This window comes from Triturus cristatus, chromosome 7 (genome assembly GCF_964204655.1).
Source record: "Triturus cristatus chromosome 7, aTriCri1.1, whole genome shotgun sequence".
Classification (NCBI taxonomy): domain Eukaryota; kingdom Metazoa; phylum Chordata; class Amphibia; order Caudata; family Salamandridae; genus Triturus; species Triturus cristatus.
In genome coordinates this window covers 569,046,001-569,071,831 of record NC_140590.1, presented here as the reverse complement: position 1 = coordinate 569,071,831, position 25,831 = coordinate 569,046,001, and the positions used below count along the sequence as shown (strand labels likewise).

The 25,831-nt window shown below is 44.2% G+C and overlaps 1 protein-coding gene across 3 annotated transcripts in view; it reads left to right on the top strand.

The window, feature by feature from the left end:
- Positions 1 to 25,831, top strand: part of RAB37 (RAB37, member RAS oncogene family) — a 399,852-nt gene that overhangs the window by 292,428 nt on the left and 81,593 nt on the right. For all 3 annotated transcript variants that reach the window (XM_085617094.1, XM_085617096.1, XM_085617095.1), the window contains one exon: positions 14,156 to 14,197. In XM_085617094.1, coding sequence (XP_085473220.1) covers positions 14,156 to 14,197 — 42 coding nt within the window. The remainder of the gene's footprint in view (positions 1 to 14,155; positions 14,198 to 25,831) is intronic.

Genomic DNA, 25,831 nt, shown 5'->3' with positions numbered 1-25,831 from the left:
CCGTTTATGTTCCTGCCACTGGCCAACATGATTGTTTCCCCTGTAGGGGGATGTCCCCAAAAACAACAGGGCAAATTCTGCCTCATCTACCACCTATCCTATCCCAGTGACAAATCAGTGAGTGACTTCCTTGCTTAAGGATCCTTCTCAGTGACCTGTGCCTACTTTGACGATGCAGTAGTAGTGGTCCACAGAGCAGGCCCATTCCCCGAGCTGTCAAAAGCAAACAGAGTCTGCCTTAAAGCTCTTACCAGTCCACCCAAACATATTCTACCTGCTTGTCAGGTGATAGCGTGACCATGTTAAATATAACAATTGTAAGCCTATGGGCTGTGCTGTGTCCTGCTCTTGCTTTGAGGCGTTCAGCTGTTTCTTGGATTGGGGTCTCAAAGAGAGAGACCCACCGGGGTCTGCCATTGTTGCAAGGGTGGAAAGGAATAAGCAACGTGACACCTGTGGCGGGTGAACGATACTTTTATTGAACTTATTAAGCGTCTTCTAAGTGATTCTGCGGAGGATGAAAGGGGTCCTTTTAGGGCAGGCGACAGTCTTCTTCTAAAGGCTATGTGGTCCTCTGCACGTCTTCGGTCTCGCCGTCTCTGTGGGCTCCATGTTTAGAGAGAAACATGGGACAGAGGAGAACGGGATTTAGAAAACAGTTTCTGACACTTATGTGTAGTGAGGGCCGGGGAGTGAGGGATCACCTCGTACAGTGCTATCTTCATCAAAATGTCCGCTCTATGAGAAAGGGGGGGGGGGGGGGTTCCGTGAGAGTGCTCGAGGTAGTGGCGAAGGGGGTTGAAGTGAGAGAGAGAGAGACCCGGTTAGACCTCCGGACGCTCCTCCCGCCTCCCGAACCAACCCGATACCCGCTCCCGTACCTTGAGGAGCCACGCTCTTCCTGGAGCATGGCTAGACTGTTCGCAGTGTCGAGGGCCTCCTGTCGGACTCGTGGCCTCCACCGGTGTCGATGTTCTGGTCTCTTCGGTTGCTTCGAACAGGATCACGTTCCATCTCGTCTTCTTCTTCTTCCGTGTTATTGCCCGCCCGCTTCCTGTCCACTTTCCTCCTTATTGGGCGGTATGGCATGACATCATCCGGGGGTGGGGATTCGCTGAGCGAGAGTCCCCAGTTAAAGGCGCCTTCTTCCAACTCTTCGGTTTCATCCGATACGGACATGGAACTCCGTTCGTCCTGTTGAGGTAAGATAAGAGGGGGATGATAGGGGGTTGTAGTCCGCCAGTCCGCATAAGTATGGTTTTCCTCTGGAGATAACCCCACTTTGTTACAGCCATGCACTACATGGATGGCTTTTTGTTTATCGGGAAGGCAGGTATGACCAATGTCTCTAGACCCTCTTGGCTTTTCAAGTGCTCTGTGATGAGCTGGGTGTTTCTCTGACACCGGAGAAGGCCACAACATCGACTGAAACCCTCACATTCATGGGTATAGACACAGCAAGGGGCATTTGCCTCCTGCCAAAATCAATGCCCTCCACACTGAAAATTGGAACTGACAAACAAGGAAGAAGGTATCATTGGGCACCAACCAAAGTTTACTGGGCAGATTCAACTTCACAGATAAAGTTATCAATGCTTGAAGGCTATTTGCATGCAGACTGGCTTGGGCGACAGCAAAAGTTGTCAAAACGCGTCAGATGATTCGGCTGAATCAAGGGATGAAGAAAGATCTGACCATTTGAGCTACCTTTTTGAGGGGCTTTAATGGAGCGCTAATATGGAAAGCCCCCAGCTCATCAGTCAGCAGCTAAGGCTTTTAACTGAAGTATCGGGGAGTAGGATTTTGCGCAGTATTGGGAACCCACTGGTGTGCAGTGAAGTGACCCAACGCTTGGCACAAGAGGGGCATCACAAAGCATGTGGCAGTCCTCAAACCTTTTCCCATAGCACTTGCACTTGTCCTGGTAGTAATGCATGCGGTTAATGCCCCATCATGCTAGGACTAATTCGAGAATTGGTCAGGGTGTGCCTATACAACAATGTGAATTTCTGCACACACAACGTGCAAAGCATAAAAAACACAGCAGCTGATGGCCTTTCTCGTATCCAGTTGTAAAGATTCCTAGCAGCCTGCCCGGAGGCAGATCCAACTTTAACGCCATTCCAGGAGGACTGGTGAAAACTTGTGCAGTGGTCCTCAGATTTATGGCTTTGGGTGAGCAGACATTAACACAAGTGGCAATGTCGCGGACTCGCTGTTCCCTCATTGGTTGTCGTACAGCTCCATGTGCCGGACTAGCATGTTTTGATATTAGTGATTAATGCCGATTCTTGGTTCTAATTCAAGTCAGTGTGTTAGTTAGATGTTTTTAACACAACATAGAGCGGCCATGATCTCTGCCGCATGTGTCTCATTGTGTTGAGGGCTCTGTGGCCACACCCCCATGTTCCTCTTATTCTATTGGACTGTGCTCATCCAATGAGGAGATACTGTCTCGTTATTGCAGTGCCATAGCTACACGGCTTTGCTGAAGGCTTGGTGTTCCAGCCCCCTGAACGGTAATCCTATGTTATTTGTTATTTGGTTGAGCACAGACCAATAGGCCAACAACAATACGGGGGGTAGCCATACAGCCCTCTGCACAATGAGACACGTACACCGTGAAAGCTGCTGCTACGCTGTCTAATCAGTTTCTTTCCTCACGCATCCCCGGAAGCCCGGCTGATTGGCCCATTACAGTATTGAAAGTGGTCAATAACCACTTACGATAAGATCCAGGACTCCTGAGGAGAGACGTAAGGTGAATCAGAGGGTGAGACGCCTTGATGAAGTAACTCAGGGCAATGGGGGAAGACTGTTTCTCTGCTACTAAGTACCTTTGGATGGCTCTCTAGAGTGTGCAACAGGGTCCACCCTCTCTGAGCAACCCATGTTGTGAAGAAATACTACACAAACAATAGGTTCTCATTCCAGTTACTTTCTTAAAGGTTTATTTGTATTCACCTTTTAAATGTTTGGATGCACATGAGTATGACTCAAGCCTGAAATGTATCTGCCATCACTATCACTTAGAGACAAAAAACTTTTTTTGCCACAGATCCACAGCATGGCTGGGAATGCGGTGGGTTACTATTACTGGACGCTAGTTCCAGTCTCTTTTGGAACATAATGCATTACCTTTTGCGCCCCACTTAGGCAATGCTATTTGTTCCATAACATTGTTTACATTCAGCTACCTAAATAACCATGTTGCTGTCTCTCTCATTTTCAGTACATTGCAGAAACAGTTGCAACTGGTGACCACTTCTGTGTGAGTTTGAAAACCAAGCTTACTTCGCATATCTTAGCGAACATGCGAGTTCTTTTAGGTCCTGACAAAGCCATTTTGACCCATAGGGGCACGGAGTAAGGATGGCTGAAACATGTTGACCACATTTTGCAGATACAGGAGACCACTAGTTTCTCAAAGGTATCTATCACTGTTTTTAAAACTTGCCCGGGGCCTTCACTATTAAAATACCAATAGAGGTAGGAGGCTCTGAGTCAATTTTAATTCACTTGCACCTGCACTGCACGCAAAAAACAGCTCAGCTGTAATTGGGCGTCGAAGCACACCCTGGAAGCATTCGGCAACCAGGGTAGGAACCCAATGATGAAGCATGTCACCAACTAGGTTATTTAATGAGGGTTCTTTTAAAAAACCCTAGTTGTTCCCCCTCCCACGTGGCCTTGAGCTAGAGACCCTTAGAGATCCTGGGTTAGGTAGGTAGCGAACTCGTTCTTTTGTTTTTTTGTTGAATTGATTTAGGGAAAATGGGCAAGTTCCCTTCTCTCTCTCCCTTATGTTTATTAGAGAAAAACATTAAGATAACGTTTCATAGAAACATTTTTCTTCACTTTAAATTTCTCCCATTTAAAAGAAAATGGCAATTTTTCTGTTATAAATGTGGCTCTGTGTCTACCAGCCACTGGGAGCAAGATGCCTGCTGTTTTCATATGGGACACTTTGAAAAGGGAGAAAATTAAAATGAAGAGTTAACTTAATCATTCAGTTTACTCTTCATGTTAATTTTCTCTCATTTAAAAGCATTCAGAAATATAATTTTGTCCTCATGGTCCAATATTGAGTTGAGAATGACTTTTATTTAAGAGTTAAATACCTCAGTGCTTCAGTTCTGAACCTGTGAAACCCACATGGGTCATAAATCTGAGTCGAGCAAATAAACATAGCCGTTCCTTACCTTTAAAAGGAAAGCACGCCACTTATTTATTGCAGTTCTTTGTTAATAATTAACTCAAGGCTGGGAGCTACTCTGAAGGTTTCTGTGAGCTACTGGTAGCTTGTGATGGACTGGTGGGAGACACCTGGACTAATGTAATACAAAATATTTTTATTTAATGCATTTCAATCTGACAGGACCATTGTTTTATATATAATATACTACCCAGGTTCTGAGGAATACAGGGTTACTGCATTGATAGTATATATAGGGCAGCAAGATGGGCAAGGCTGAACAATTGGAATGAATGCACAGTGACCTGGATCGATACCCCCAGCATGACATGAGCGATGCTGTATCCCAGATTGAGGCACCTGGCGAGGACAGGCGAGAAAGGGCACAACATACTGGTGATACACCTAGGGGGGAATGACCTCACAACACCGAGCAGGGGCCCACCGCTACATAACATGAGCGCCACGCTGGTTAGACTGGCTGCGAACCTTGGAGTGTGCTACACAGTCTGCTCAGAGATATTTGCCATGAGTGATTGGCAGGGTGCCCGGTCACACATTGCGGTTGAATCCTCGAGAGGGCGGAAGTGAATGCCACGATGCACAAGTTAATATAGAACTTTGGATTTGGCTTCAAAAGACACTGCCCTCTTAGCGCTAGGTCACCTGACTATTTTGCTGAGGGTGGGGTCTACCTGTCAGATTCGAACAATTACATTTTTACGAGAAACATTGGGAGGGCCCTGAGATTGTTCGGATGCAATTGAATCCGCGCTAGAGCTAGACAGGTGGGGGGGATGGGGGAACTCAGGGTCGCGGTAGGCTGCTCTGAACCATGGCAGTTAAATGAGTGAGTCTCATGTAGGAAGTGGATATTGCTCAAAAAAGCTGGTGATGGGGCCACAAACTTAGATATCCTCGGGCCACAGTGGGCCATGAGAAGAACAGGGTGGCGAACCTATTACCCACTAAGGGGCAGTTGGTATCCTGGCAGCTGGGTGTTGGCCTTTTTGTTCATAGCAGCAGAGGAAAGAACCTCAGGCATGAGAGTTCTTCGCAATAACAACAGTTACTGGGTGATCCTGACGCACAAAGTGTATATTGCTCCAAAAAGATGGAGATGGGGCTACAAACTTCTATATCCTCAGGCCATAGGGGGCCATGAGAAGAACACAACAACCCCATTTTCCCACAAATGGACAGTTGGTATCCTTACAGCCGGGGGTTGGCCTTAATTCCTCTGTGGCGGCACAGGTGCAGCAACTTGAGAATCCATTTGACCACAGCCCCAATGCGAAATGGCAAGTGCCGGGTGGCAAATAACTACTGCGATTCCCGGTGGCTCTGTGTTGGTTTCAGAATGGGTGTCAGTGGTTAGTCTTAAACAGCACTAAACACTTGGATCGCCCTTAAATTAACCGTATCTGTGTACTGCAAAAACAATTATAAATAATCTTGCAACAGTCTTTTTCCAACAAATAAAGAGAAATAAAAATTAAAGAAAAAATAAGAAGAGGCAGGCGATCCTTCACCTACCTGCCCCCAAACGGTGGAATGCATTGCTGCTCACCCTGCATTGCATTTCCTCGGAATCGGCTTTTAGACTTAATCTCAAAACTCTACTTTTTGACACCTGTCTAATGGGCTTGGAGACCGATAGTTCCTTCCCTTTATTTATGAGCTTTCCGCCAGCGCCAGGCTGCCTCCAAGGAGGCAGCTGTGCACGCTATGAATGCAATTAATTGGACCGAATTGGAAATTAAGAGTGGTCTGTTTTGTTAAATGTAATCCGTGTGGCTGTCACAAGAGCTAACATTGACAAAAGGGCAGTCGCAGCTGCTGCAAGTATACAGTGGCAGGGCGGAGATTAATAAGAAATGAAAAACAAAAGACTTATTGATGCTGCCGGCCACCTCGCGCCTCTGTGCTGCTTTCCTGCGGCTCCTGGCAGTCCCTGGGACACCATCACAAACTCCCTATCCAATCCAGATGCTGCTCTCATGCTATGAGAGCAGCGCCAGGATTGGCCTGAGCAGGCTGGTTTGACACTCACTCAGACACTGAAGGTCTGTGCCGTCTCTCCACCCGGTTGTGGAGAACCCGGATGGTAAGACGGCCAGCCAGACTGACATGCGCACTTGCAGTGCCCACCACTCCGACCCTGCCCCTCCCTACACACGCATGGCTCAGCCAGGCACAAAAGAAATTAAATGATATTAACCTTTCTTTATTATCGTTTCATTTTTCAACTCCTGGCTTTGAGCAATGGGGCGACACTTCTCCGCCATTACGGAGGAACCGCAGCTGCAAAAGGGTTAGGGGCGTAAAAATGGCACGTAAATTAAAGTAAGACAATCCCCTCTCCTTCAGGTAGACTTTTTTCGTGGGCATCTCATGATGTCGATTCTGAACGAAAATGTTCATAAAAAACAAACTTTTGCCCCACAATCACCCTAGTGCTTCAGTCGTCAAAACGTGAAATGTTTCCCTTTGTCATGTGTTTTTTTTTTATGTCTGACTCCTGATTAAAAATCGATGTAAAGTATAAATCCTTTTACTAGACTTAAAACTTATAGGGAGATGCTGTAACTTAATGGCCAGTAACTTTGGAACATGGTAACCAGGTTGAAGTTCGGGTGTCTTCTCAACTTCTCCTGTGATGCTGGGCAAAACACTTAAACTTCCTGTGCCTATAAAAATGAGTTTGACCTTGAATAAAGTAATCTGGTGCTGACGTGAAGTGTTCTAATACCCGTGGGCCACATTCAAACTACATAATAAAACGGCAAGAAAACAAACAAAAAAAACAGCACATAGGGATCAGACACTCCACACTGGATAAACAATTAAAGACAAAGTATGATGACACAAGATCCCGCGACTGCTACGGAAAACAGTAATGGCTTCGTAGTGGTAATGTCACGGACAGCCAGGCCTTACATTATTCAAGTCACCGATATGACCCAATTTATTATGTTTTTACTTCGATCTTGTAGGGAACCAGGGGTTAGAACAGAAGAAAGAACAACTGAGGAGCACTATAGGCATGGCTATCGAAAAGCTTAAGAATGCTGTCAAGCGGGTTGTGGTGCACATCCTTCCCCCACCACAGGAACTGAACTTGCTTTAAGTGGTTTAACGTTAACCCCACGTCAACTGCACGCCACGTGCCCTGGTTTGTGCTTTCCCTCAGAGGAGCTGGACTTCCCACAGGTTGCAATGCTTGTTTGTTTTTCATTGGACTGAGTTGGCTCAGCTATCAGAAAACACCAATTTGTAACAGGAAAAACCAAAGACTGACAGAGTGTCAGTCTTGGGGCCATGGAACAATATGGCAATCATAACTGTTTTCGAATATTTCTAGCTTGCTTTCAGGGTGTCATTTTTAGGTCTCGCCTGAGTCAGCGCATGCGCTGTCGGGCGAGACATTTAGTAGCTGCTTCAAAAGTGCTACCTTGCCGGACACCAGCTTGCTATTACGCGCACAAGTGCGCGGGACGTGCACAGCACTTTTTCCCGTCGCGTGCGCGCACCACTCGCGTCACCACTCTCGTTTTTTTTCATTTTTGCGAGCACAGAGCACGTCATCGCGATCGCGATCACTTTCGCTTTCACCGTGATCGCGATCGCAATGACTTTCGCGGCTGCGAGGTGTTACTTTTACGGCCACGCAGCTAATGCTTGTTTTTGTTCGCGAGAAAGAGGCACTCTGAGCGCCACACATTTTATCGTTGAATGTCACTCATAAGTACACCGAAACTATGCATATATCACACATAAGCAAGCTGAAAACTTGCCAACTATCATGCAAGTTCTCAGCTAACGCTCTATTGCATTTCATAGATACGCCCTCTTCTCGTCTGCAGAACATTCTTCCTGGCTGAGTCTACACTCTCCTGCCCTGACTGTTATCTGTCTGTAAGATCGCGAGCTTCCCTTTCGATCCTCCTTTTACCCTACAGTAAACGTATTCTCGCTAAACGGTAACCATTGTACAAGTCTCAATCAAATATGTCGACAGCACAATTAATGTGGTTTCCTCCATCTCCTTCCTCTCTTGATACGGCGGCGCATTTATATGTAAATGCACTAACTTTTATAAAGGACGTGTACCCAATTACGATGGCCACATATTTACGCCCTGCTTTAAATGCCTATAGCTAGCAAGCGGTCTAGTTTGTTTGCAATGTGCCATGATTTGTCCACTTTTAGTTTTTCGCTTCTCGCACTGTTAGCAGAACTGTTTCGATCATGGCCGAATGCAGGTAACTCCTAACGATCTCATGGCTTTCTGTGTTTTTTAACGCATATGGCGTCTGTCTACAGATTGAATTACTAATCTAACTCAACACAAAGAAGACGTGTTTTGAAATTCGTTTTCACCACCATGTGGTGTTATAGAAGTGACTGTAACTCATTTTCGGCAAAGGTATAAAAATAAACAGGTTGTCTGGATCCCTTATGAGTGTGCATTTGGGAAAATATGTTTTTCATATCTTTTTTTCAAGCGGCTGTGTTTGCTGTTATAAATCACCAATCTTATATTTTAATAACATAAGATTGCTTTGACTTTTGTTTTGTGAAAACTTTATTTTTAACCAAGCTTCATCAACACCCAACAAAGATACAGCATAATAACTGCAAACATTCTTAACACAAGCATTTGCAAGGCAATAGGTCTTGCATTTACGCAAGTTTGGGTAGTTGGCATTGTAAATGACAATACCTTTTGATTTTTAAAATATAAATAAAAGGCATTGTCATTTACAATGCTAATAACGTGAACTCTCGCAAATGGGAGTTTTTATCTAAATCTTTTAAATTGCATATTTCCAGTTCTACTGATTGGATTTTATGTAGTTTTTGTGTCAAATCACTTATTAAAATGTACTCTATTTTTTTTTTAATTGATGTAGGATTTTTCCAGTGTTGTTGTTTCAATTTGTTGCCGTTTAAGTGCTGGTGTGTTTTTTATTGCGCAAAATGCAGCCTCCCAACACAAATTTAAGCAAGGATGCATTCCGGAATAAAATACAGAAAAATGTACATAAATTTTGCACAACTTCACTTATTTACGCAACAGCAAATAATGCAAATTATCTCACATCTCTACTGTCTACCTGATGCATTTTGTAGAATTTGCACACAGTGATTCGTAATGGTGGATTTTAAACTATTTCTATAGCGTCTGCTGAAATCCAGTCAACGCCAGACAGGGCATATGTTTAAAACAAGCATTGGCATAGCCAATAGGTCTCGCGTTTGGGGCCTTATAAGTATTTGGTTATGCAGCACAATATCCTTGGTGCAACAACATCAACGGTTGCATGGCTAAACACTTATAAGGTCCCAAAGGCGAGAGCTATTGGCTATGCCAATGCTTGTTGCTTATTGAAGCCTGCCCCTTGCACTTGCGATTTGGTGAAATAGCATTGGCCATTTCAGGCACTGAAGTCTGTTCCTTACTATTCTCATTGTAAGATAAAGGAGTGATTGAGTAAAAACACTGGCCTGGCTGAGCTCACTACATATGATGAGGGTCCTCTTGGCAGCTGTGCAGAACTCATAATGGCCAAGTGCTTACATGGCACTTCTTACTTATCTCTCACTTTTAATAGGATGTGAGGTGGCACATTTCCCTTTGGCTGCCCACGACTTCCTTGCTGTCAGTTTCATTGCATGCTGGGGAATTCCATCCACTGGTTCAAGCCTGGACTGCCCCCGTTGCTGTTGGTCACTGGTGTATCAGATGTCAGTTACCCCACTGGGTTTTACAGGGTCCCTGCTGTCTCTGGTAGGTCTTTGGACTTTGCTATACCGTCTCTGATTGGTGCCAGTGCCGCGCTGTTGCTGTGCTGTATCAGTTGAGTGTTTGGAGACAGGCTGTGGTGGATACTTGGACAACTCTGCTGTATGTGATGTGTGCCAGAGTTCCCAGCTTTGTCTGTCCATGCAGTAAAAGGGCATCTTTCCTGCATGAGGAGTTGGAAGACTGTCTGGGTCAGTGGAAGCTCAGTGGGATACTGACCATTAGCCCTGCTCGGTTGCTAATCTGATATTTATGGATCCAAAGCTTTCTGATCTAGGAACCATCTCCACTTTTTCATGCAAATAAAAGTGCAAGCTAGCACCAATAAACGAGATCCCGTCCGTCACTCAAAATACAGATGGCTTCTTCTGACTAATACTTCAAGAGCCCAAGAACTCCTGCAGCACCCAGGCTGTAGGCATGTTGGATACCAATTGACTGACAGACTTACACGGACTGACGGGTTGGAGGAGCGGGTGCTTGGTGGGTGCATGCATTGTGGACTCCTCCATCATGCTGGCTGCTCTTTGTTTTTGGCAGTGCTGTACAGCCTCGTTGCAAGGGTCCTGAAACCCTAGGTAACAGTGGGGACCCTGTACGAACCACACAACGCAGGTCGATTTTACCTTCTTCTTTCGAAATTGATCAAATGATATGATCATGCCTGCTTTGCTCCACGTGGTATAACGTTTCACTCAAACTGTCACACATTACAGATTGAAATGCCACACATGAGCACAATAAAAAGATGAAATGTCCCACATCAACAAACTAGAAACTTGGCAGCTATGTTCAGGGCAGGACTGGAAACCAAAATTAGCTTTGGCAAAAAAAACATTTTGTGTAGCATTTCCTTATTAATGAGGAATGAGGATATACAATATGGAGAGTCATCATCCTACAATTCGATACAATAGCCAAATACAATAATAACGGGTGATATACGAATCGTATTAACGAGAAAAGATAGGGGGTATAGGAGAGGGATTGAGAATGGGGAGTGGGGGAAACGATATCTGCGTAAAAGGGGCAGGTGTGAATGTGAGAGGGTAGGTCTGGGTGCCCTCTGGGTTTGTACTCGTCTGCATACCATCCCAGGTGCCATAGCCCTTTCCAGACACACTGACCTCACCTAAGCCCAGATGAGTGCCCTCTCTGGAGTCCAAAAATCATCCTTTGTGTGCAGACTCACCTCTACCCAGGTCAGGCAAGTGTGCTCTCTGGGGCCCAAGCACGATTAACTGTTGGCAAACTGGCCTGACCCCTACATAGGCCAGTGGCCTCTCTGTGACACAAGAACCATGCCTTGTGGACTACCAGATCCTGCACACCCGCCTGCTTGCATACATTCAGTTCATAGTGGGCACGTCGCTCAAAATGCAATCCCATATCTAGGTTAAACCATTATAAACGGGGGCTACAAAAGAAAAACAGTATTTTCGCCTGGTTCGTCTTTAACCAGTGTCAGTGCGCTTCCGGTTCACGGGAATGGGCACGAGCAATTAATTGCATGTTTGTGTGGACTTTTGAGCGCCACGAGCCACAGAGATCAACCCTTGGCGCTTGCATGCTTATTGTTCAAATAGGTTTGAGGCAGCTGCACATTCAGTTTATCTGTGTGAAATCCGCACCGGGTTTTAGGTACTGGTGTAGTGCTGCACACAGCTCCGCTGATGCTTCTAGCCACAGACCAAAGCTCCCCTGCTCAATTCAACATTCAATCCACAGAATGTTGGAGTGTCCTGGTGTGGGACGCAGACCGTGTCAAATGAACCTCTTGATTGTGTTTAAAGAGCATCCGAGCTCCATTGGAAGTGGAAGTCTGAACCCGCTCTGCTGGGGTTTGAACCCGTGACTTGCAGAGCAGACACATCAACCCACTGAGCTATCTTTCTAGCCTTCATCTGGTCTCTTTTTCTTGGCTTATCTTCTATAACTCGACAGTTTGATGGGAGACCACATACTGTCTGTTCTTTGCATGGGTTTTGTAGGTTTTTTTTTTCTCCATGGTCATCACTACTGGTGCAGTGCCTGTGGAAAGGGATCTTGCAAAACTGGAGTCATTTGTAAACTCAGCTTGCATTAATGACAGGGGTTCCAACATAAACATGTTTTCATCAGTTTGCAAAATGTAACAATTTGTTGCCCAATATAATGCTCTCATTATGCTCCATTATTAGAAGCAAATACTTGCAGAAGAATGGAATTTATTTTATTTTGTAAACGAACAATGTACCCATAAAATATTTGTGACATTAAAAAAAAGGCTATAAACAGTTTTGCTATTGTTCAATTTGTTTGCTTTCCAAATTTGCAACTTGAAAAAAATGATCCGAGACAGATTTACTAAGCTGTGGTGCGATTTTAAAGACAGCTTTAAATATCATTTCTCTAAAGCATAATTTAATCAAACGTGTTTGAAGCACGCCAATATTTAAAATAATAATGGAGATGTAGTTAAAACCGATATTTGCCTCATTCTTAAACAAAGTCAAGAAGGTGCACCCGCAGGTAGATGACCTTGCATTAGCTCCATTCACAGCTTTCAGGGAAGAGTTTACAGAAGTAGGCCTGGCACCTGCCACACTTGCAGGATTCCAGGTGACTTCCATGTTCTGAATTCTATGTTCACGCGTATATCTGCTCATGACAAAATCTTCAGAGTAAGTGAAAATTCACTTCTTAGAACTTGTAATTTTTTGTCCTCCAGGGGCAAAAATTGACCCCCCCCCCCCAACCCATTCCCTCCCATAGAAAGCCCCCCTTGCCCCCCCGTACCATCCTGGAAAACGTTTAAGTCCTACCATTATTAGGAGATGATTTCCAGCCTTTTCCGAGGTGGGAAGGAGAAGGTGAGAAGTTTATTGCGTGTATAGAAACTGACAGGGCATTTCAGCCACTTTCCACTTTCTTCCAAGCCTTGTGGTTAGATGTGATCACACGAAAACATTCATACGAGTAAATCCATTTAAGAGTGAAAAACGTGTGGCTGACAACACTTTTTGCAGAGTCCATGAAGTTGTGCAATGCAAATATCCAGTCACTGGTGTGCTCTGACCCATGGCACAGTGAGATGAAGTGTTCTACCCACGAATTACACAATGAGGTCAAGTGAAGAAATGTCAGCCAAAAAATGGATGCCACGGAAAAAAAAGCTTGCTTTAGTTTCTGTAGCATCCATTTTCCAGACGCTTCAGTTACCTTTGCTCCCCAGTGGGGCTGCACCCCTTTGCAGACTGAATATAAACATGGTACCATTTTGAAATGGTATTCTGCATATGCTGTTGTTCGTTTACCGTTCCAAGATGGCCAATGTGTTTATCATCAGTCGGTGAACTGCGCAGAACACTGGAAAGCGAGCAATGAGAAAAGCATCCGAAAAATGGATGCTACGGAAAAGAAACAACCCTCTTTTTCTGCAGCATGCATTTTTCATACGTTTTTTCATGTGCTTGCTCCCCAGACCACAAACAAGCATTGGCATGCTGTGTCAAGCCTACTGACTTTGTCATTTCTTGTTGATAACGGAAGCTGTGAATCATCTCTGCGGCAGCTACGGTCTCCTTCTAACATCATATGCATACTCACTTTTTATCAGACTCCAGCTCGATGATAAACAGGCCATCAGATTGCACTGTGTCACAGATTAGAACCGACCACCCTAAAATAACACTGTCTACATTGTTTTCCTGGGTGCCATATATCCTGCTTTTTTGGTCGAGCATTCGAGACCTCATGTATATACTTTAGTGTATACTTATATATGTATGTACTTTGTGGGCTCTGGAGATCAGTCCTAGTTCTTGTCTGCTTCTCCTTAGGGACAGAGCATCCACGTGTTGATGGGGGATACCCGACTGTTAACTAGCCATCGCTAGACCTTCCGCAGCAGATCTATCTGCTTAACATTCCTGCTGACCTAAACACTCCAGCTATGTAGTCAGTGTCTACACCCACTCACTCATCCAGTAGATACGGACACCTACGTGTACATAAAGATGCAACAACCTGTAATACTGAGTTATTCATCCCAAGGTATTATGCTCCTTGTTTTACTCTATTGAGAACATTCTCTTGGGACTCCTGAACTGACAATGGCATGCTAATGTGTTAATAACTGGTAACATGGTGTTTGTTTGTTTGGTTTTCAGAACAAAGTGGTGACCGTGGATGGTGTAAAAGTGAAATTACAGGTAAGTCGGACTGTGGAACCGGTTGTGTGCGCATTGAAGTGGTGGCGGAGAGGTCGGACTCACAGGACTGTGATAAATAATTTAATTACCGGGACTTAATTTGATACGGAAACATAATAAAAATAGCTCAGTAAATAAGAGGCAGGATCCGTGGTATTAGAGGTTCTAAATGGGCTTTATTCCAATGGTCGATTATAATCGGTTGCTCCAGGTTCCATCACCACGAAGGTTCAGGAAGTGAAGTACATACGTTATTAACAATCAATTACCTTTATACAATAGGCATTACAGTGAGGCCAATACAAGAGGCGTAACAATTGATAGTGGTGATAATATATTCATACGTAGCAAAAATAGGCGTAACTGGGAGTGATGAAAGAACGTCATCAGATGTGATGTCATAAGAGGGTGGTTACATGAAAGAATTTCGCAATGTCAGCAGAAATATTTGGCAGATATGCGCGCGCAGCAGTATGACGTGTGATTGACGTGCAACTAGGGGGTGAAGGGGACTTGACATTTAGCTCTACATGTGGCGACAGAAGTCTGGAGGGTCAAGTCAACCTAATCCCAAATCATATCTAACATCCTATGTTTAAAGAACTATGTTATCCAAAAGAGAGGTCTCTTAGAGTAGAATCTGATTCTATACTGACTATACTGACGGTTAGTGCGTGTACAAGCGTCTAAGTGTCTACACTAGATGCGAGGGCGGAATCTTCCATAGTAACAGGGCTATGAATTACTTGCATAAAGACAGAGAAGTCGGGCCTTTGCTTGGTAGCTGGAAGAATGTTTACTTAAGCTACTAGACAGGAATGCATTGGGCAGGGAGCGGAGCAGATAATTTTCGAAGGTGAAATACAGTTCTTGGCAGGCAGCAAGCTGATGTCAGGCTTCGTGAGCCGCGCAGAGAATGAGACAAAGTTCATGGTCACAGATGCAGGCTCGGACTGGAGCTTCAGAGACAGAAAGCAAGAAAAGTTCGATGACAGAATCAGGGCCTACTTGCCTGGACTGTAAAATGGCATAAGTGAACCATATAAAGGCGGTGGCCTTTCGTACTTAGGAATGGAATATCCGGCCCATTCATGGCGGATCAACAGAGGACATGTTAACGGTGGACGCACATGTATTTGCGTCTTCATAACTGGAACTGGAGGGAACATACATGTACTTGTAACATGCACATAGAACCGTTGGGGTCCAAGATAGGGGACATAACTGACCAGAAAAATCCATATTTCCACATTCCCTCCTTGTCCCCTACTTGCCCGTCAAGAGATATCAATCTTCATTAATCCATTGATCTGTTCATATAGCATCATTTGTTCTTCTTTCTTCTTCCGGGATCTTGAATGAAAATCTTGATGTGGAATGCACGATGTGGCACATAGACCACGAATCGCTGGTCCACATTGCAGGCATAAGCAGCAACTGAATAATATGAGAAGGCCAATACCTAGGAAGGATAGAACTCTCCATCCCCAGGCTGATATCACGCTCCAAAACCAACCGGACCAAGTCCAGGTGCCTGGATTCTGGTGTATCTGGCTTACAATCTTATGAAGGCGGGTTATGGCCTTATATACAGATGGCGAATTTTCTGGTATGAATATGCAACAGCTTGATCCGATGACCCTACAAGCTCCGCCCCTATCGGCCAGGATGACGTCAAGGACAAGACGATTTTGAAGCACAACAATCCGCATAGCAGACTGCTCTTCTGTTAAATTGCCTAAGGCGGAAATAGTTTCATTCACTATTGCTTCAAGGGTTCTAGTCAATCTACGTATCAGCTTACTATTAGTAACGGTACCTATATAGGGAAAGAGACCTTTATTGAAATCTGTGTATTTTTCCCATGCCGTTTCAGTGTAATCGACTATTGGGAGATCTCTCCTTTCTCTATTGTGTACTAAATGAGTATTTCTGTGATAATCAGGAGGAGCTAGAAAAACAGGTGGCAAAAGGAATCCAATGTAGCAGGTACCATCCCAATCTAGAGGCAAACGTACATATGCCGTCTGACCACATATAAAATAGGAATGGCGGGAAGCTCTAAATGTAGACTTGCCTTGATCACTAAATTCTACTACAGTGGTGCATCTACTATGGCCCATATGTATGGAACCATTCTTTCTTACACATAATTCACCTTTTACTGGAAATATTGACATAGCGGGCAAAATTGGAGTAGCTTCGGATTCGACATTTAGGATCATAAGATTAAGCGTAAAATTACCTAATCCATATACTTCATTTTCTAGATCAGTTCCTGTTCTTTTGGGAAGTCCCTCCTTGTTAGGATAGCAGACCTTAAGTAAAACTAAATTCAAATGTCCCCATACCCAGTTATCTTGATAAACTGCGGAATTCGAATCTAGGGAATTAATCAAACTAAACCATGCTCCACAGGAGCCGTTGTGTGTGAACGGGTATGGAAAAAGAGGTAGAATTCCTTTATAGTTCTGATGGGGAGGGAGTCGGCCACATATCCAACAATTTGTAGCATTGCTAACCTGATGGGAATGATGTAACATACTAATAAAAGTGTTATTGCGCAGCGCAAATCTGTATGACAATTCAAGCGGAGGTAATTCACTAAAAGAATGTTCAGCAGTAACATTGTAAACATGTCTAGAAATAGGATAATATATGTGCAACAATATACTTGCAGTAATTATTAAAAGACTTGAGAAAAACAAAATTAATAACGTCACTATGCAATGACTACGCAGTGATTTACAGTACGCCTGTCGTTTCAACATTTTTCGGGTGCTTTCTCTATTCAGGTCCAAGGGATACATGTCAGAGACAATTCAACCGCTTCACCTTGAAGAGGACTTAAACAATCAAATTGCTCGACTGATTGGGCCTGAGCTTTAATTTATAAAGTTCGGAGTCACTTTTTTCCACAAAAGGAAGTTTTGAGTCAATGGGTGAAGACACACAAGGTGTGCTATTCACATCTGATTTCAGTCCATGAAATTTCTTGATATGACTTGAATGAATCCATCCTTTTCTGCCTTCGATCTTCACGGCTGTTCTTGTTGTGAGCAACACCAGCTGAGGTGACCTCCACCTAGGTTCCAGCTGCGTCTTTCGATCAAAGTTCCTCACGAGGACTAAGTCTCCCGGAACCACGTCATGGGGTTTCACCTCAGTGTTGTCAGGAAAAGCTGCAGCTACCTGTGAACGACAAGATTGTAGTGCAGACATCAAGGAAGCCAAGTAATCTGTCAGCATGTTACAGTCAATATCAGTTATTTTGCGTGGTATAGGCGTCCCCCACATATTTGGTGGTCTGCCGAAGATCACTTCATACGGGGATAGCCCTGTTCGAGAGTGTGCTACCATTCTTGTGTAAAAGAGTGCAACTGGTAATGCTACTACCCAGTCGACACCTTTTTCTCTGCATATTTTGGATAATCTTATTTTCAGAGTCTGATTATGTCTTTCTACGAGACCCGCTGCTTCGGGGTGTCGGACACAGTGGAATTTCCACTGATAGCCTAACAAAAGTGAAACGTGTTTCATTAATTCGGATGAGAACGGCTGGCCGTTATCTGAGTGAACAACACGTGGTAAACCGTATCGTGGGAAGAATTCTCGAACCAACTGTTTGGCAGTAGTCGGGGCAGTGTAATCTGAAACCGGGTATGCCTCCGTCCAACGGGAAAGAGCACACACAACTACGAGAACATATTTGAATCCTCTGCATCGTTCCATCTGGATATAATCCATCTGGAGGACTTCAAAAGGGTGATCAGGAGGCTGAAATCCACCCTGTTCTACGGGAACGCTTTTTCCTGGGTTGAACTGGCAACAGATCAGACAGGTACGAACCTTTTGTTTGGCTGCAGCTCGTAAATGCTTGTTGAACCAAATATGTTGAATGCTGTCTAGCATAGCTTTCTCTCCTAGATGCGCTGGACTATGGATAGTGTTAATAATGACTTGGACCATTGAATCAGGAAGGAACCACACAGACTTTTCCTTCATCAACCATCCTTGATCCGTTTGGATCCCTCCTAATTCCGTCCATTTCTTTATTTCTTCTGGTGTAGCATGTGTCTGTATATCAATTACGTCAAGAGTAGGATCTTTAACCGTCATACAATGTGTTGGCGTCGGGACTATTGTCTTTGTCATATCGGATGTTTGAGTTTGAGCAGTCTGTTTAGCTGTTCTATCAGCTAGATCGTTGCCTTGAGAAATGATATCAGTAACTTTCGTATGTGCTTTGCATTTCATAATCGATATTGCAATGGGTAAATGTATTGCATCTAATAAGGCATGAATGAGGGGTCCGTGCTGAATGTGGGCACCGTGAGAAGTTAAATAACCTCTCTCTCGCCACAGCACGCCGAAGTCATGTACGACTCCGAATGCATAACGTGAATCAGTGTATATGTTGACTTTTTTATTTGTGGCTCGAATACAGGCTTGTGTCAGAGCGACGAGCTCTGCTGCTTGAGCGGACAAGGTATTTATGCAATTTGTTTCAATGATTTCAGTATCTGTTGTGACTGCGTAAGCGGCCACTAACTCTCCTGTACTTGTTCTCATACATGAACCATCTACATACAACGTCAGGTCTGGGTCTGACAATGGGACATCTGTCAAGTCTTGTCTGGGTTTCGTTGTGATTGTAATAACATCAATACAGTCATGGGCTAGTGGGTCTGTTCCATTTACAGGTAAAAGTGTGGCAGGATTCAATGTGTTACAACGTCTGATTTCTATATGTGGCTGAAACAGTGTTAGTTCATACCCTGTAAGTCTTGCTATAGTCAAATGTTGTGTTTGCGTTCGATTCACAAGAACCTCCACTGCATGTGGTACTTGTACTGTCAATGGATGTCCTAACACTATGGCATCGCTTTGTCTGATTGCTAAAGCTGTCGCTGCCACTGATTTTAGGCACGCAGGCAGAGCCTGTGCTACGGGATCTAATGTGCTAGAAAAATAAGCACATGGTTTGTGTGATCCTGCTTGTTCCTGTGTGAGTACTGACAAGGCAGTACCTTCGCGTTCTGTAATAAAGAGTGTAAACTGTTTACTGTAACATGGTGTTGCTAAAACAGGTGCTTGGCATAGAGCTTTCTTTAAGCTTTCAAAAACTTGTGTATGTTCCTGAGTCCAAGGGAGAACAGTCGATGTGGCTGCCTCCTGTGTTGTCAACTGAATGAGTGGTTTTGCTAGAAATGCATACTGAGGGATCCACTGTCTACAATATGAAGTGAGGCCTATAAAAGCCCGCACCTCCTTTTGTGTCTTGGGTATTGGCATGTTAGCTATTAACTGAATGCGGTCTGGTGTAAGCTGCCTTCCCTCCTTGGACAGCGAGTGACCAAGGTAAATAACTCGCTGGACACAGAATTGCAGCTTAGAAGGGGACACCTTGTGCCCCTTTTCGGCTAGAAATTGTAAAACTGTCAGTGAGGCTTTTTCACATTCAGGTTCGCTTCGGGCGGTGATCAGCAGATCATCGACATATTGAAGCAAGGCAGTGTTAACTGGCATGTGGATGCTGTCGAGTTCTCGTTTCAGTGCTTGGCTATAGATGCTGGGGCTTTCTGTAAATCCTTGAGGTGCGCGTGAGAATTTGAAGCTACGTCCATTTAAACTAAATCCGAACAAATATTGGCTTTCCGGATCTATTGGGACGCTGAAAAAGGCATTTTTGAGATCAATTACAGTAAAGAATGTTGCTTCGGAATCAATAGCTGTCAGTAATGATGAGATATCGGGGACCACAGGGAATTGTGGCACAATACACTTATTTAATTCGTGCAGATCAACAACCAATCGATATACTGGCGGGGCCTTTGGATCTGTTCGTTTGAGAATCGGAATTATCGGTGAATTACATATATTGGAGTCGGTTTCTACAACCACTCCTTGGGCAATGAGTTTGTCAATGATTTGCAGTAAAGCCACTACAGCATCTGGTGGTAACTTGTATTGTCGCATTCGTGGTAGTACCACTCCTGCCTTTAGTGTGACTCGATATGGTGTAATATTCATACAACCAACATCAGTAGGGCCTTGTGCCCATAAATGTGTAGGTAAAGTCTGCAATCGGGGATCCATGTCTCTAGACACATAATGACCTTTAAAATCACGTAAAAACAATCTTACTCCTTCCGGAGAACAACATATTATAGCTCCTAGAGCCTTCAGTGTTTTTATTCCTAACAGGTTTTCTGGACATGATTTAGTAAGCAATAAATCTGTAGTTCGGGTCAAAGGTCCTATCGTAAGTGGAAGAGGTTGTGACACTTCATTAACAATAGGTTTTCCTGAAAAACCAAGGGAAATATTCTGTGAGCCTGAGAGGGGTGCCCCTGGAACTTCACTACGTTTTATGGTTGTTCGACTTGCCCCTGTATCGAGTAAGAATTTTCTGTCTTGGCCTAATAATTCACTATGTACATAAGGTCCTTCTTGATCTACAGGGATCTCGATAAGGGGTAAGTCAACTTCCCTCTCTAGGCTGGTTCATGCATATCGTTGATAATCAGGATAGTCATACTGTGCGGTCTGGTACAGTTGTCGTGTCGTGGTTTGCGTGGCAGCAACAGGCAGCGCTGGTGCAGCTGGCACAAACTGTATAGTCTGTTGTGGAGCTGGCATGGACTGTGCATGCTGCAAGGCTCCTTGTTCATTCTGATCCTGTCTAAGTGGCCGTGGTCTTTCTTTTGTAATGCCCGTGGCGATATTACGCTTCAGGACTGGACAATCGTGTACATGATGACCTAGTTGTTTACAATAGTTGCATGTCCCTTTTACAGGTCCCGCTAAATCGCCAGAATGTGTCGTACCCTTTTTATGTCCTTCAACTGGAACTGTCTGAGAGACTAGCATTTTCATTTTCGTGTCTTTCATGCGTCTTTGTTCATGATCTTGTTCCTCTCTAATTCTATTGTGATGATACTGTAACATTTGTAACATTTGTGATGGAGTGTTACCTTGCCAGGTACTCTCGAATTTTAATACTCTGTTCTTCACTTGGGGCAAGGAATTTTCAACTAATTTTGTCACAAACAGATGTGGGTATGATTCGCTACTTGCTTTTATACCACTATTTATAGCAAAACATTTTTCAAATCGTGCATAGAAATCACTAGTGTCTTCATCTTGCTTTTGTTTACAGGCTGAAATTGCACCCCAGTCTTCCTTTTTCGTGGTTAATAAACGTGGCAGTACCTGTACTAGTAGACCTGGTAGTGCTTTAGTTTTGTCCCCAAGCCCCGAACCTGGACCTCGGGCCTTTTCTTCTGCTTCTAATGCTGTCCAATCTATCTTTTGGTCTCCTACCTCCCACTCTTTTTCCTTGAGTTTTTCATAAATGCCAGCAGGCATCAATACCTTTAATATTGTCATAATGTCGGGATAGGTATACTCTCCCATGAGTAACATGTCTTTAATTTCTCGGTGGAAACCCGCTGGGTCTTGGTCATGACTGGGTACCACTTTCTTCATTTCCAACAATTCTATTTTCGATATGGGCGTATATACATATACACGTTTAAACTCATTGTCCTCGCCCTTTATTGGGTGCACTTCTCGTAAGGGATTCTGTCTGTCCATGTAATACATGGTTCTTTCCTTGATGGGCAGTGAGACATGTTCTGGGCATATAAAAAGAATGTACTGCTTTCTTGATTCTAGTATTTCTTTAATTAGCTTAGTACCTGAACCTCTCCATCTATTCGTGAGTAATTCGGTCAATATATCAGGTAAGGGACCAGGATCTGAATGTTGGCTTTTATATAGTATAAGAAGTTGTTGAATCATATAAATCCCAGCTAAACGCTGTTCATCTGGGGTGAGATTCAAAAATGTGTGTGCTACTGTGTCATCACTATACTTCCCGGGACTGTCAACCCAATGGACAGCTGACCTGGCTAATTCTTGTTCATCCATAGAATCGAGAAAATGATAACCCCTTCGTTCTCGGAGTAATTTATCTGCTGCTTGGAATGAATGCTCGTTAGACCTTATATTTATTATTGGTGTTTGAAATTTCCTGTTATTTTCTAGACACATCGGACGTATCGGATCAGTAAGACATCTAGTACTATTACAAGATCTTCTTCTACCTACATAGGCTATAGTTTCTGACTGTCCTGTGGGCAGTCCTGATGCTTCTTCCTCGCTTTGTTCGAACTGGTCTACCGCTAATCTTTCTTCGTGTAGGCGTTCTATTTCTTTACGGATCTTTCGGCACATGGCTATTATACAGTTTTGCTTATCATGTCTCCCTTCTGATATATTCTGGCTCCATCTGGTAAGAATCTGCATTGCTTCCGGGTCTACCCCCAGTCGGTCTTGATTTCTGATCACACAATTTATGAGGAAACGCAACAGTTCCCCCTGTATTTCCACTTTCTGGTATTCCATAGCTCTGTTAATACATTCAGAATCTCGCCCAGTTTGGACAAAATGATATATATTATCTAGATGTGCAGTCATTCCTGGTAATTTCCCTAAATACACTGCGGCTCGTCTGATACGTAATGATGCTAGGGTCATTTCGTCCTCTTTTCCGGGCACAGGGTCATATCTACAATCTATAAGAAGTTCCTTAAGCGTACGGGCATTTATGAGTTTGGGGGTACGTGAATGTGCTGACTCTTGAAAAGTAAGTTTATTTATTCTAGGTGGCGTAGAAAAGATATTGGTAGCACCTCCGGTAACCCCATCTGGGGTATCGGGTGTGAAAGGATTCGTTGAACGTGATACAGCAACTATAGGCGTGGATACAGCTATAGAAGTAGCTGTAGGAACAGATGCAGAAACAGATGTGCTTGCCGGAACTTGTGTCAGAACTTGTTGCTGTAGCGATACGGGTACTGGATCTTGGCGTTGAACCTCCCTGGCAGGCGGTCTATGTGGGGCGGGATGAGCATACTCGGGAGCTGCGTCATCTAAATATGAGGAAAGAAAAACATCTTCTGCGGTTCTAGGATGCCCCTTAGGATGTACCTTTATTGGAAATAATAGGGTTGGCAAGTCTTTTGGTATCCCTGGGGTAGCCTTAGGTAATCCTTCGGCCAGAAGGGGATACATACCATTCATAAGGGCATTTCTCTGTCTGTCTACTTGTTCTGATTTCACTCGTGCACCTTCTTCAATTAATAGATTTTCTCGGACTTCATTGGAATTCTCTTTACTCTTCTCTTCCTGTCTACGTGCTTTTTCTGTACGTCTATATGATTCTTTACGCCATAATTCAATGGCGTCTTTCTGTGATTGTCTAGCTTTCTTTTTCCATAATTCTTCCTCTACTTTCACGATGCACTCTGCATCCCAGGTCCCCGCTGCGGGCCACCTCTGACTTTCTGGTAATTCCTTAGTGTAGTCTACCCATAGATCAAGAAATAATATGGCGTCTAGGCCATGTTTATGATACATGAAGTACCCTGGAGTGTCCCTAGGAGGAATGGGAACAGCTTCTTCGAGTACCCCTTTTCTAGTTGTGATCTGTCTTAGTTTCGAAAAGAGCGGCATATTGAGAACTGATCTGATACTTGATCTTGAACAAACTTAATACAGTAATCACAATAATGAACAGTCATTCATACCACAATATGCAGAACGTACTATAAACATTTAACATTTAACATTTAACTGAGCAACAATGATGATGACGATCTAAGGAAAACTTAATCATTAAACATGATACTCGACTTGAACTGAATTATTCTGAATTTATATACTTGATATACTAGATATACTGCTAAACAGTACAGATACACTGCTGAAACAGTGCAGACCGGATTTGTGTACCCAAACCCGTCTGGACCGGCACAACTTATGTGCACGCCAGAACGCCTCCCCAGTAATGGTACTCACCGGGTAGCTCGGAAACGGAAGGCCTCAGAAGCTGGACTGAACTTGAACCGGACTGGACTCGACTCGAACGCTTCGGACACTGGACTCGACTTGGGACTTCGGAAACTGGTGGGCCTCTGTATACCTCGGATCTTGCTCTCTCAGCTAGGCTCTGGTCGGGATACTTCGCACTTCTCACCGCCTCGTCTGGGTGTTGATCGCAGCCTCAGTCGCCCCCGCTTGACCGGAGGGAGACACAGGAAATCCTGCTGGTACGCGTTATTGTCCGTCCAGCTGTGGCAGGAGACCGGGCCTGCAACACACCGCCGGCGCGTGAGATGAGAAAGTGTCCCTGTTCGGGCGCCATTCATGTGGTAAATAATTTAATTACCGGGACTTAATTTGATACGGAAACATAATAAAAATAGCTCAGTAAATAAGAGGCAGGATCCGTGGTATTAGAGGTTCTAAATGGGCTTTATTCCAATGGTCGATTATAATCGGTTGCTCCAGGTTCCATCACCACGAAGGTTCAGGAAGTGAAGTACATACGTTATTAACAATCAATTACCTTTATACAATAGGCATTACAGTGAGGCCAATACAAGAGGCGTAACAATTGATAGTGGTGATAATATATTCATACGTAGCAAAAATAGGCGTAACTGGGAGTGATGAAAGAACGTCATCAGATGTGATGTCATAAGAGGGTGGTTACATGAAAGAATTTCGCAATGTCAGCAGAAATATTTGGCAGATATGCGCGCGCAGCAGTATGACGTGTGATTGACGTGCAACTAGGGGGTGAAGGGGACTTGACATTTAGCTCTACATGTGGCGACAGAAGTCTGGAGGGTCAAGTCAACCTAATCCCAAATCATATCTAACATCCTATGTTTAAAGAACTATGTTATCCAAAAGAGAGGTCTCTTAGAGTAGAATCTGATTCTATACTGACTATACTGACGGTTAGTGCGTGTACAAGCGTCTAAGTGTCTACACTAGATGCGAGGGCGGAATCTTCCATAGTAACAGGGCTATGAATTACTTGCATAAAGACAGAGAAGTCGGGCCTTTGCTTGGTAGCTGGAAGAATGTTTACTTAAGCTACTAGACAGGAATGCATTGGGCAGGGAGCGGAGCAGATAATTTTCGAAGGTGAAATACAGTTCTTGGCAGGCAGCAAGCTGATGTCAGGCTTCGTGAGCCGCGCAGAGAATGAGACAAAGTTCATGGTCACAGATGCAGGCTCGGACTGGAGCTTCAGAGACAGAAAGCAAGAAAAGTTCGATGACAGAATCAGGGCCTACTTGCCTGGACTGTAAAATGGCATAAGTGAACCATATAAAGGCGGTGGCCTTTCGTACTTAGGAATGGAATATCCGGCCCATTCATGGCGGATCAACAGAGGACATGTTAACGGTGGACGCACATGTATTTGCGTCTTCATAACTGGAACTGGAGGGAACATACATGTACTTGTAACATGCACATAGAACCGTTGGGGTCCAAGATAGGGGACATAACTGACCAGAAAAATCCATATTTCCACAGGACAACGCTCCTGAAGCCATCCTGGGGTCCCGGGACGACCTCTACAGGTTCCTCCTGGGACTGAGTTCCTGGGTGAATGAACAACGTTCATCTTAATGATCAGGCCTCTGGATGTAGGACTGAGCCTTTCCCTTCACTCGGATGTAGGGGGCACTGTTTATCTCAGCTCTCATTAATGATGTCATAGGATTCATTGCTGCTCTTCCTCTCCCTTTAACAAGGCGTCGAGTGGCC